The sequence below is a fragment of the Cavia porcellus genome, unplaced genomic scaffold (assembly GCF_034190915.1).
Source record: "Cavia porcellus strain 051 isolate PalLab524CR breed Dunkin Hartley unplaced genomic scaffold, mCavPor4.1 scaffold_6, whole genome shotgun sequence".
Taxonomy (NCBI): domain Eukaryota; kingdom Metazoa; phylum Chordata; class Mammalia; order Rodentia; family Caviidae; genus Cavia; species Cavia porcellus.
Genome location: NW_026947489.1, coordinates 63,358,927 through 63,373,032, shown reverse-complemented (window position 1 = coordinate 63,373,032; position 14,106 = coordinate 63,358,927). Strand labels below are relative to the sequence as shown.

Sequence of the window (14,106 nt, the reverse complement as noted above, 5' to 3'; positions counted from 1 at the left end):
ACTTGCCAGGCAGGAACTTGTGCCACTGAGCTAAATCCCTGGTCTTATTTTAGAAAATTTTATTGTTTCATAAAATAAAAAAAAGTTATCTACACATTTCACCGAAAAGATCCAAAGCTACTAAAATGAATTATCAAATATTGAATGTGGGTTGACTTCCATACATAAATTATATAATTATTTTTCACAAAGGAACAGTCAGGTTAAAAGCAAGAAGACGATGAATGTGGTCAATGATGTTTTTACCTTCCTCTTTTCATCAGTCTGTGTCTTCCTTAATTTTACAGTCAGTAGATCTTTAACTGTTATCTGCATGGGTTCATTCTTTCTTAATGCTCCAGCCTTAAAATACATGGAAACATTTTTTAAAATATATATATATTTAGACAGAGTCTCACTGTGTAGTTCAGGCTCAATAGAACTCACAGCAATTCTCCTGCCTCAGTCTCCCAAGTGGTAGGATTACAGGCGTGCTCAAAATAACAGATGTGCGCCATTATGCCTGGCCCAGAAATTAGAATTGGAACCAGGATGTCTGGTGAAGTGCAAATTCAAATCTAACTTCTAAAGAGTCAGAGTTATAAGTTAACTCTTATTTACCCTTAGAGCTGACTAAAATTCATGCAAGCAAGAATGATCTTGTTTTTAGTACTGAAAATTATTCATCAAAATGTAAGAGATGAGCTACAACAGGATATGGTGGTGCATGTCTATAATCCCAGAACTCAGAAGGCTGAGGCAGGAATATCACCATGCTTGAGGTCAGCCTGGGCTACATAGCCAGACTGTGTCTCAAAACAACCAGGAAGGGCTGGGGATTTAGCTCAGTGGCATAAGCGCCTGCCTTGCAAGTGTGTGGTAGTGAGTTCAATCCCTGGTACAAAAAAAAAAAAAAAAAAAAAACAGGAAAAAAAATGGTGAATGATCCTCTATAAGAGTTGAAGGAGTTGCTCAAATCCATGTGAAGTCTTGCGTGAATTACTTAGAAAGAAGATGGCTGGGTGTGCTGGTGCACTCCTGTAATCCCAGTACTTGGGAGGCTGAGGCAGGCAGATCATTGCAAATTTGAGACCAGCATGGGCTACAAAGTGAGCCCAAGACAAGCCTGAACTGCATGAGATCCTGTCTCAAAAAGAAAGAGGATTCAGTTCCCACAGAACAAGTAAGTACAGAGCAGTAGGAGAGCTGTATGTTACAGCAAATGTATCAAAAGGCTCTGGACTTTTTTGGTTGGAGAATTGAACCTAGCGCTTGCTGGGCAACTTCTCCACCACTGAGTTATATTCCTAATGTGGACATTGCTCCCTTCCCTGCTTCTTATAAATTTTGAGGCAGGATTTCACTGACTTGGCCACATAGCCCTAGAACTTGAAATGTTTGTGCCTTCGTCTCCCAAATAACTAAGATTACAGGAACACACGAACACACCAGGCTTTCCTTTAGCTATTTTAAACCGATTGTATATATACTGAAAAATTCAGATTTTAAAAGACTCATGCCTATCTTAATGATTCACAAATATTCTTTTTTTGATGGAAGTAATGGTAACAAATACTGGTTCTCCAGCTTAATTAATGACATTAAGACTTTATAATCCAGGCACTCTTTTTGGTCTGGCATCACTCACTCAGCAATTGTTTTTCTTAGTTTGGTTTCCTAGGGATATCTTTCTTTTGGTAAAAGGGTATGCTGAATAGTCCATAGGAATCATCTAATTTACAGGATTTCATTCATTTATGTGTGGTGGCAGGTGCCTGTAGTCTCATCTGTTTGGGCAGCTGAGGCAGGAGAATTGTTTCAGCTCAGTAGTTCAGTATCAGCCTGGGAAATTCAGTGAAATCGCATCTCCAAATGAACAAACACAAGAATTGCTGAAATCAAGACAATGGAATCTGAACAAAATATGCCCTTCTAAGCCTTTAACAAAACTGTAAGAGGCAGTTGGCCTCTTTCCTGTATTATATGTTTACCACATCCCACCATTACTAATCATTTCCTACCTGAGGTGCTTTAGATAGGCTGGGTTTTCTGAGCAGCACAGGATACAGTGGTGGCAGAGGAGGAGGTGGTGGCAGTGGCGGTGGTGGTGGCGGTGGCGGTGGTGGTGGAGGAAGTTGGCTGTCTGATGGTGGACGTGTGGCTAGAGAGTCTCTGGGGCTGGTTAGATTTCTACCTTTTGTAAGCTTACCACTTGTGTGACACGATTGACCACAGGTTGGACAAGACTTTTCTGGGAGAGTCTGGAAGAATATATTACATTTGGCAAATGAGTAACACGTTCATTTGGTTCTCATGTGCAACACAGTATAAAAGCTGACATGTATTGAAGGCTTTCTTAGTGTGTTGTGGGCTTTATAGTATTTTCTCATTCAGTGGTCAAGGCTTTTGCCATTTCATTCATTCATTCATTTGTGTACTATGAGCCTGGCTGTGACTTTGAAGATAAGACATTAAACATACATAAAGATTAGAATTCAAACAAAACAATGCCATGGTAAGAGCCATGAAGTGTGCTCTGAGTATGAACATCTGAGTCTTGGGGGATGATGATCAAAAGGATGAGGTTGGTGGTGCATGTCTGTAATCCCAGGACTCTGGAAGGCTGAAGCAGGAGGATCTAAAATTTGAGCCCAGCATGGCCTTAGATAGAGAAAGCCTATCTAAAAATTTTAAAAGGATGAAAAGAGACAAGAGCCAGGAATGCAGCTCAGTTGCAAAGGCTCCCCTATGTTCAATTCCCAGTATCACAAAAAAGAAAAAAGGGGGGAAACAAAGGAACTAAAACTTACCAGAGGGAAATAAGAACTGGAGAAAAAGATCCTCCCAAAAGAAAAATACTTAATTAACCAAGAATATAGACATTTAAGATACTGTTATATATTCATGGTTCTAATTTTTTTCTTTCTTTTTCTCTTTTTGTCAGTTCAGGCTGGCTTCGAACTTGTCTCAGCTTCCTGGGTACTGGGATTACAGATATATACCACCATGCCAGCCCAAATTCATATTTGGATATCTTAATATCTATTATTTCAAAATGGGACTATATTTGCATACAGGGCCTTCACAGAGGTGATTAGTTAAAATGAGACAATTCGGGTAGATATTAATCCCATTCCAAATAGTGTTCTTATAAGAGGAAATGATACAGATCTCACAAGAGGAAGCTCACATGGGAGCACAGTAAAAGGTGGTAGTCACCTGCAAGCCAGGGATTGAGGCTTTTCCCAAGAAATCAACCTTGCTGACAGCTTGATTTCAGACTTCTACCTCCAAACTGTGAGAAAATAAATTTCTGTTGAATACATCTAGTCTATGGTGTTCATTAGGGCAGTCGTACAAAACGAATACCCTATGAAATAAGGTGGTATATTAATTTTTAGTGACTACTATAATAAGTTATCAGGAACGAGGTTGTTTAAAATAATTACACACCTGTAATCCCAGCACTTGGGAGGCTGAGGAAGCAGATTTCCCTAAGTTTGAGACTAGTCTAGGCTACATACTGAGACTCTGTCTTAAAAAATAAGTGAAATAAAATAAAATAAAATAATTGCAACTTATTTTCCTACAGTGCTACAGGCTGGAAGTCAGAAATCAAGGTGTCACCAAAGCTGGGCTCCCTGTCAAGGCTCTAGAGAAAATCAACCCTTTGTCTCTTGCAGCTTCTGCTAGTCACCAGCATTTCTCAGTTTGTAACTGATCACTCTGATTTCTTGTCTTCATGTCCATAGTGCACCACTTCCTCTTTGTCTAAATTGTCTTCTGCATGTCTCTCTTCCAAGGACACTTATCATTAGATTTAGGATCTACCCAGATAAACCAAAATCTCATCTCAAAATCCTTAATCACAACATATAGATTCTTTTTTCACAAATAAGATAATTTTTACAGGTTCATGGAATTAGGACTTGAACATACTGTCTTGGAAACCACTGTCTAGTTAGTCCCCTATAGATGGAATCATGACCATTTTATAGATGAAGAAACTAAGGCTCAGAGAAAGATGACTTGCCTTATCCTCATTTGGCTAGCTTATTTTTAGGTACAAATTCTGGAAGCAGCAGTGGAATCCAGAAGCTTCTCTCCAGATCAATAGGTACAATACTGAGTTACTGAGAATGCTGGCCTAAACTGGGTTTGGTTATACATGCTTGTAATTCCAGCAGTGGGGAGACTGAAGCGGGAGGATTTCTATGAGTATGAGGCCAGCCTGGGAGCACAGTGAGTTCGACGCCAGCCTGAATTACATATCAAAACGCTTAAGAAAGAAAGAAAGAGAGAGAGCAAGAAAGAAAGAAAGAAAGAAAGAAAAAAAAAAAGCACAGCTGGGCATGGTTACATACACCTGTAATTCCAACACTCAAGAGGCTAAAATGGGAGCATCACCATGAGTTTGAGGCCAGCCTGGGCTACAATAACAACTTCAAAACCAGCCTGAGTTATACAATGAAACCCTGTCTCAAAAAATAAAACAGGAGGCTGGGTGTGGCTCAGTGGTAAAGTATTTGCTCTGCATTCCTGAAGCTCTGAATTCAATCCCCAGCACAACACACACAGGAAAGAAGAAGATAAAATAAAAAGACCTGTTTGAACCACTACCTAGTTACCAGCACAAAGTGCTCTGGAAAGGGAAGTAATGCGATTATGGGAATTCAAAATAACAAATTTACTTCTAGAACCAAAATCTCAATGGGTCAATGAAGTTTATGCTTTAAAAATTATTTTCTGCATTTATGTACAGAATACAAAACTCAGGAGGTGAAAACAGCACAAAGTGTCAAATCCAGTCCCTTTCTTCCCTGACCTCAGCTCTCCAGCTGCCTCTCCAAGGGGCAGAGAGCCTGGCATTTCTCAACAATATAAGAAAGCACCTGTTTCCCCAGACATTTTGGGTTTTTTGTTAGTTTTGCCAATCTAGTGGATTAAAAATGTTGATTATTAAAGTTTATTGTGCATTTCTGTTTGGTGTGAGTGCTAGAGATTACTCCTCCTCTCTCAATACACATTTTTGCTTTTCTCTGTAGTAACAACACTGAATTGGGTTTCTCTCTCTCACTTTTTTTGTAGTTGTGTTTTATAATACCACAAAGTGAAAACAGTCTTGTGTGTGTGTGTGTGTGTGCGTGTGTGTGTGTGAAAACAGTCTTAAATGTTTTTCACAAGAGAAATGGGAAGCAAAATGTGGCAGATTTACAAGATGGCAATTAGAATTACAACCACAAATACAATTACAGAGGATGGATTGATTTACACTTCAGCAACATGCATGGATCTCAAAACATTATTCAGTAAAGAAAGCAGATTGGAGAACAATTCAATATAATATTTGCATTAGATACAAAACTGAATTGGACTCTTTTAGCCTGATGTTTGAGATAATTATAGATCTCATAGCTGAGCATTTCCTCTATTGCAATGGTCTTTTTGTATAAAATCTTTCTGCCTAATTGTGTGCGTGTGTTTTTCTTTTTTGTACTGGGTATTGAACTCACTAGCAGGGCAGGCATTCATGCTGCTGAGCTAAACCCTCAGCCCCTCTTATTTTTGTTTTTAAGATAGGGTCTTGCTATGTAGTTCAGGCTGGCCTTATACTTGCAAGGATCTTCCTGCCTCAGCCTCCTGAGTACTAGGATTTCAGGCATGTGCCAGCATGGCTGGAAAATTATGGATTTATTTTTTAGTCGACAATACCAACCTTCAGTGTTTCCTGGATCTTGCATAATTCATTTTCCAAAATGCAAATTTGTTGTTTTAGACTATGGTATTCTTGGTGGCAGCTTCGGAATTGAAAGATGTTATCTTTCAATACTTCTAAACTCTGAAATTTATAATAAACAAGTGAATCCTATGAGAAATATGGTAAAGAAGGAGAAAAAAAATGAACCCATAAAATGGTTTGATATATTTCTTACAGAACCAAAGGCACACAAGACCCCAAACTTCTTGCCTAATCTTAGCCAGAGCATTCTGCTGAGCTGCGCATACATGCCAAAAGCCCTGATCTGCCAAAAAACCATACTGCTGCAAACAGGTACTGCCAAAAAACCATACTGCTGTACACATACCTGTGCTACACAGCTCTGGCACCAGTTATACACTGACCACACTCTATTTGTCCAACATTGTATCACTTCTTTGATGTTGGAAAATTTGAAGTTCCAGGATGGTCTGAGCCAGTTTGTACTATGAGGTAGATCTGTTGAAGAAATAACCATTCTGCAGGAAAAACAGAATTAAACAAAGTAAGTCAAAAAAATAAAAACCCTAAGAAATCAATTCTGATTACTTTTTATTTGCTGTCATTGTTGCTGTTTTTGTGACAGGGTCTCAGAGTTCAGAGTGGCCTTGAACTTACTATGTACCCTAGCCTGGCCTTAAACTGATGACAATCTTCCTGCCTCAGTCACCTGAGTCCATGCCTGGCTTGATTTCATTTACTTTTATGTATTTATTTATTTATGTATTAGGGATTAAATTCTGGACACTGGACATTAAATATTACCTCTGCCACTGGGCTACAACCCCAGACCCAAGAATCTGGTTTTATAGTATAACTCAGGAGCAAAGTCTTTTTAAAACCAAATCCTTTATTAAATTCTAGAATTCAGGGAATCAACTGGTTTTGGTGGTACACACCTATATAATCTCAGCACTCAGGAGACTGAGCGAAGAGGACCACTGTGAGTTGGAGGCTTGCCTGGACTACATAGTGAGTTCAAGGCCAGCCTGAAGAACATAGTAAAAGCTTGTCTGAAAAAGCCACAACAAATGAACAAACAGCAGCAACAACCAAAAACCTTACAACATAATATGTTAGATAGTGAATACATGCTAGGGAGAAAAAGAAACCACGAGAGTACGCAAAAGGTTGGACGGGGTGAAATTTTAGGTTTAAAAGTCAAGAAAAGTGCCACTGAGAAGGTGACTTTTGAGAAAAACCATAAAAAAGTAAGGAAGTTAGCAGTCAAATATCTGAGCGGTCAGGTGTGATGGCCTACATGTGGAATCCCAGCATTAAGGCAGCTAAGTCAGATGAGTCACAAATTCAAGCCCCATTGAGACAATTTAGAAATTTAGGAGAGCCATGTCTCAAAATGTGGGATAAAAAGGGAGATAGTATGAGGATATAGCTCATTGCAGAGGAGGCTGAGTTCAATCCCTAGTACCACAAAAAACCAAACAAACAAATAGCTGAGAGAGGAGAGATCTCCAGAAGATCAATGATAAATCCAGAACCCCTGAGATGGGAGCTCCCCTGAAGTGTTTGAGGAATAGTAAGGAGGTCTAGGGAGAAAGACTAAAGAGCAAGGGATTAGCAAACAAGGTTAGAGTCAGCTCATAAAAGCCTGGTGGGTTAAATTTTACCTTAAGAAAGTACGACATTGGAGAATTAATTTTTTTTTTTTTTGAGCCAGAGTCTTGTTATGTAGTCCAGGCTGGCCTTCAATTCACTATATAGCCTAGGTTGAGCTCAAAATCTCAGTGATCCTCTTACCTCAGCCTCCCGTGTGCTGGGATTACAGGTGTATATTATCATGCCTAGCCTAACTTTCTTTTTTTTTTTTTTTTCTTAATTTTATTTAAAAGGAAAAAGAGAAAAAACAAAACAAAACAAAAAAGTGGTGTAAGGGTACAAGTAATAAAGAACTAAAAAAAAAAAAAAAAAAAAAAAAAAAAAACAGTAAGAAATCACCAGTTAATAGATTACACATTATTGTCTTAGAGACAGTTGCTCAAGTCACAGTATCAAAGCATACAAAGTGAACATTCAAACAGAGAGACTGCAAACAGTTGTGTTCAGTGATCCAACCAAAAACATTAATATGGTCAGCTATTTAACACCCCTAAACACACTTGCAGTTGTATCCTTTAGAGCACTTTTTTATCCTCTCTTTTTTACAACAAAATTTACTCATTTTGGGTTTTATTACTCCTTAGTTCTTATTCCTTTTTTTTTTTTTTTTTTTGGAAGAGAAAAAAGTCAAATATGGCAAAACAAAGCTGTCAGTCAAAACCAAGTATAGACATAGTACATGATGTAAGAACAGAGTACAAGGTTATCAACAGTGGTTACCATAATGTCTCTTGTTTCCTTAAATAGAATTGTCTATCTCATTAGGTATTATAAAGTTGAACAAAACAGTAGAGAATAAGACCAATAAAACTTAAACATTGTAAACATTACAGGACTTCCAAAGGAGATAATAGTCAAACCAGAATGGGCATCTTAGTGAATCTTACTGCCTTCAAAGTAGTTGCCTATATCCCCAAACTTGATACTATCATACAGAATGGAGCGGAGTCTAATCAGTCAAAATAAGATAGTGGGAGTATTACAGGACTTCCAAACAAGTTAATAGGAAATCAAAAAAAGTTACTATAATATATCCTGCTAATTTTTTAATTTTTCCCCTTAATTAAAAAAACCATAAAAAATAACTAATTTTTTTAATGAATAAGGGAGAGATTGAGATAAAAGAGGACATAACATAACAATACAGGTCAAAGCATGACTGTTTCAGCAACCTAGTGCCTCGCCACCAAATAACCCAATTTAATAGCAGTTACCATAGTGTCTTTTTCCTTGAAATATTTGAATATAACTTCATATACTATTGCTACAAATATTTCCATATCAAGAAGCCCAGAATAAAGCCTTTCCAATTAATAAGTGAAAACTTTATAAGGCTTCAAGGCCACATAATGGGGAATCATGATTACCACATACTTTTATATATTTGAATCACTACATACATTAGGGAAACTATTCGGTATTCACACATGCAAGATTGATTTATTTCACTTATGAGTACGGTCTCAAGCTGCGCCCATTTATTGATAAATATCTCAATGTGATCCTTCTTTGTAGCTGAGTAATACTCCATTGTATAGAAATACCACCACTTTTTTATCCATTCCTCAGTTGATGGACACTTGGGTTGTTTCCAAGATCTGGCGATTACAAACTGTGCTGCTATAAACATAGGTGCACATATATCACTGTGGTATGATGCTTTCAGTTCTTCTGGGAATATGCCTAGAAGTGGAATAGCTGGAATAAATGGGACTTCCAATCCCAGCTTTTTGAGAAATCTCCAGACTGACCTCCACAAAGGTTGTACCAGTCTACACTCCCACCAACAGTGTAGGAGAGTTCCTTTTTCCCCACAGCCTCTCCAGCATTTGTTGTCATTGGTTTTCTTAATCCTGGCCATTCTTTCAGGAGTGAGGTGGTATCTCAGTGTGGTTTTAATTTGCATTTCTCTAATGACCAATGATGATGAACATTTTTTCCTGTATTTATTTGCCATTTTAATTTCTTCATCTGAGAAGTGCGTATTCATCTCAGATGCCCATTTTTGGATTGGATCTTTGAATTTTGGGGGTCTGAGTTTTTTTAATTCTTTATATGTTTTAGACAAGAGTCCCTTGTCTGAGAGAGAGAGAGTTCACTAAAATCTTTTTCCAGTTTGTGGGTTTTCTTTTCACTATGCTGGAGATTTCTTTTGACATTCAGAAACTTTTTAATAAGAAGTGGTCCCAGTTATTGATTCTGGGAAGTATTTCTGGTGCAGTTTGAGTCCTGTTCATGAATTCTCTACCTACTTCTATGTCTTCAAGGTTTCTACCCAATTTGTCTTCCAATAGATTTAGTGTTTCTGTTTTAATATGCAGATCTTTGACCCATTTAGATTTTAATTTAGTACATGGTGATAGGCATGGGTCTAACTTTAGTTTTCGGCAAATGGAGAGCCAGTTTTTCCAGCACCATTTATTAAAGAGACTGTTGTTCTTCCAGTGAACCTGCTTCGCTCCTTTATCGTAGATAAGGTGGTTGAGTGTGTTTGTAGTTGTGGTTGTATCTTCTAATCTATTCCATTGATCTTCGGCTCTGTTTTGATTCCAATACCACATTGATTTTACTACTGTTGCTTTGTAGTATAACTTCAAGTCAGGGATTGTGATGCCTCCTGCCTTGCCTTTGCTGCTTAGAATTGCCTTTGCTATTCTAGGTCTCTTCTGGTTCCAGATGAATTTTAGGAGTGATTTCTCTAGATCTATAAGGTATATTGATGGTATTTTTATTGGGATTGCATTGAATCTGTATAACAGTTTTGGGAAAATGGCCATTTTCACAATGTTTGTTCTTCCTATCCATGAGCAAGGGATGTCTTTCCATTTTCTGAGATCATCTTCAATTTCTTTTTCAGTGTATTATAATATTCCCTGTATAGGTCTTTCACTTCTTTTGTAAGACTAATTCCTAAACATTTGATTTTTTGTTTGCTAATGTGAAGAGTGTGGTTTCTCTTATTTCCCTCTCTGTGATTTTGTTGTTAATGTATAGGAATGGTATTGATTTCTGAGTATTGATTTTGTATCCAGCTACATTATTGAATTTATTATATTTAAGAGTCTTTCAATGGAGTTTAGGGGTCTTCTATGTAGAGTATCATGTCATCTGCAAACAATGATAATTTAACTTCTTCTTTTCCTATCTTTACCCCTTTTATTTCTCTCTCTTGCCTAATTGCTCTGGCTAGTACTTCCAGTACTATATTAAATAGGAGTGGTGATAAAGGACATCCTTGTCTTGTGCCTGATTTTAAAGTAAAGGCTTTCAACTTTTGGCCATTTAGTATGATGCTGGCTGTTGGTTTGTCATAAATGGCCTTTATTATGTTGAGGTAAAGACCATCTATTCCAATTTTCTGTAAGGTTTTTATCATGAATGAATGTTGGACCTTATCGAACGCTTTTTCTCCATCTATAGAAATGATCATGTGATTCTTACTTTTGGCTTTATTGATATGGTGGATTACATTGATTGATTTACATATGTTGAACCATCCTTGCATTCCTGGGATGAATCCCACATGGTCATGGTATATAATCTTCTTGATGATTTGCTGCATCCTATTTGCCAATATTTTATTGAGGATTTTTGCATCTGTGTTCATTAAGGAGATCGGTCTATAGTTCTCTTTTTTAGTTGGGTCTTTCTCAGGTTTTGGTACTAAAGTAATATTTGCTTCCAGGAATGACTTAGGAAGGATTGCTTCCCTTTCAATTTCATTGAATAGTTTGAGGAGTGTTAGCATTAGGTCTTCTTTGTATTTCTTGTAGAATTCTGCAGTGAGTCCATCTGGGCCTGGGCTCTTCTTTGTAGGTAAGGACTTAATTACATGTTCAATTTCATTAACAGAGATTGGATTATTCAACAGTTTTACATCCTCTTGATCTAGCTTTGGTACTTCATATGTTTCTAAGAATCTGTCTATTTCTTCTGTGTTATCAAACCTTTGAGAGTAGAGGTTTTCGAAAAAGGTGTTGATGATTTTCTGTATTTCTATTGGGTCTGTAGTGATTTCACCTTTTTCATTTCTTAGTGCATGAATTTGAGCTTTTTCTACCCTTTTTAAAATAAGGTTGGCTAGGGACTTATAGATTTTATTCATTCTTTCAAAGAACCAACTCTTTGACTCATTGATTCTTTGGATTGTTTTCTTAGTCTCTATTGCATTAATTTCTGCTCTGATTTTTATAATTTCCTCTCTTCTTTTGGCTTTGGGCTTGACTTGCTCTTCTTTTTCTAGCTGTTTGAGGTGTAGCATCAAGTTATTTATTTGTATTCATTCTGTTTTCCTGATGTGGGAACCCAGTGCAATAAATTTTCCTCTGAGGACAGCTTTCATTGCATCCCACAACTTCCGGTAAGTTGTATCTGCATTTTCATTTTCTTGTAGGAATTGTTTAATTTCTTCTTTAATTTCTTCTGTGACCCACTGATTACTCAAGAGTGTGTTATTCAGTTTCCAAGTATTTGTGGGATTTTTGCAGTATCTTTTATCATTAATTTCTAATTTCAGAGCGCTATGATCCGATAACATGCAAGGGATGATTTCAACTCTTTTGCATTTGTTTAAATATGTTCTGTGAGCTAAGATATGGTCTATTTTAGAGAATGATCCATGTACTGCTGAGAAGAATGTGTATTCTGATGTTGTTGGGTGGAACATTCTGTATATGTCTATCAAATCCATTTGTTCACAGGTGTGATTCAGTTCTGTTATTTCTTTGCTCATTTTCTGTCTAGTTGATCTGTCCCTTGGTGTCAATGGCGTATTAAGGTCTCCTGTTACAATTGTGTTACTGCTAATTTGAGTTTTCATTTCTATTAGTAGTTGTTTTATATAACTGGGTGCTCTGGAGTTTGGTGCATTTATATTTAAGATAGTTATCTCTTCCTCTTGGAGTTTTCCCCTAACGAGTATGTAGTGACCTTCTTTGTCCTTTATGGTCATTGTTGGTTTAAAGTTCCCGTTGTCTGTAAACAGAATGGCTACTCCTGGTTTTTTTGGATTCCTGCTGCATGAAGTATTGTTTTCCATCCTTTGACTTTCAGTCTGTGAGTATCCTTCTGGGTTAGACGGGTTTCCTGTAAACAGCATATGGTTGGATTTTGTTTCTTGATCCATTCTGCTAGTCTGTTTCTTTTGATTGGTGCATTGAGGCCATTTACAATAATGGTTATTACTGTTAAATGCTGTTTTATTGTTGACATGTTATCTCTCTGCTGTTCCTTCTTTATCTTTCTGTTCTGTTTAATTATCTGCTTTGCTTAGTGGTTTTTTCCTTTGTGTATCTAAACTGTCTTTCAATATTTTTTGCAGGGTTGGCTTGGTGTTCATGAAGTTCTTTGGCTGTTCTTTGTCATGGAAGTATCGTATTTCACCATCAATTTTGAATGATAGTTTTTCAGGATACATTAGTCTAGGTTGGAAATCATTTTGCTTTAGGATCTGGAATACTTCACTCCATGCTCTTCTTGACTTTGTTGTTTGTGCTGAGAAGTCTGCTGTGATTCTGATAGGTTTTCCTTTATAAGTGATCTGTCTTTTTTCTCTGACAGCTTTTAATAATCTATTCTTGTGTTGGATTTCTGGGATGGTGATTATTATATGTCTGGGTGTAGTTTTATTTTGGTTATGACTATTTGGAGTTCTATATGCTTCACTGATCCTGATGTCAGTTTCTGATCTCATGCTTGGGAAATTTTCAGCTATTACTTCCCCAAATATCCTCTTGACATCCTCTATGTTGTCTCCTTCTTTTTCATTAATCCCTATCATTCTTATGTTATTTTTCTTTGCATCATCTTGCAGTTGTTGAATTGTTGTTTCCTGATTCCTTGTTATTTTTAAAAGATCTTTCCTTTCCTGTTCACTAGCTGCAATCCTGTCTTCAAGGTCTGAAATTCTATCTTCACTTTCATTGAGGCGGTTTTTACAACTTTCAGTGGAGTTTTTTATTTCCTGTATATCTCTGTGCATCTGCATTATGTATTCTGTTTGTTTCTTATATTGCTCATCTAGGGATTCTATCTTTTTGTTTAGTTCCTCCAATTTTTAAACTGTGTTTTCTTTAGATATATTCAGAATCTCTTTCATTTCTTTTATCCTTTCTTCTTTTACCTGGGAAATTATTTTGAGTTTGAATTCCTTTAAAGCTTCCTGGAGTTGCTTGTTAATTTCAGTAGCTATTATGTCCGATATTTGAGATGAATGGCATATATTTTCTTCTATATACATTGCTCCTACGGTTTCTTGAGATGGGCTGGAGGTTTGAGGTTGTAATTTGGTCTTTCGTTTTGTCATTTTCGTATATTTCTGTGTTTCAAGTGTTATTTAAAAGCTTCCTCAGGTTCTGTTGGAAATCCCCTTTTATGTTCACCGCTCCTGAGACTCTGGCACCCCGTTACCTCAAGCCCCTGGGCCTGTAGAACCAATGGCCCTCTTCTGCCTGTTTAGAACTCCATAGTTCCAGATAAGCTGGGGTTCAGGGACACTGTGCGCCCACCTGCTTGTTGGAAGCTTCACCATTCTCCAAGTGCAGCCGGAATGGGGAGGCGGATGTAGATGCCTCAAACCCACTTATCCACTTCACTTCACCCAGAAGCCTGGAGGGTCCCAAAAAGTCAGCTTTGTGCAGAGTACACTGAGCACTTACTGCAGGCTGCGGGGCCTCTGGAACCTGCGATGCTCCCCTGCTTGCTGAGATATCCACAGTCCTCCAGACACACGGGGAGGCGGATGCAGGCGCCCC

The 14,106-nt window shown here is 37.5% G+C and overlaps 1 protein-coding gene across 1 annotated transcript in view; it reads right to left on the bottom strand.

Annotated features, from left to right (window-relative positions):
- Nucleotides 1-14,106, bottom strand: part of Prr11 (proline rich 11) — a 32,442-nt gene that overhangs the window by 12,313 nt on the left and 6,023 nt on the right. Inside the window, exons 3-6 of the mRNA XM_003469536.4 lie at nt 6,066-6,216; nt 5,696-5,818; nt 2,001-2,240; nt 247-342 (exon numbers count right to left, since the gene is read on the bottom strand). Coding sequence (XP_003469584.2) covers nt 247-342; nt 2,001-2,240; nt 5,696-5,818; nt 6,066-6,216 — 610 coding nt within the window. The remainder of the gene's footprint in view (nt 1-246; nt 343-2,000; nt 2,241-5,695; nt 5,819-6,065; nt 6,217-14,106) is intronic.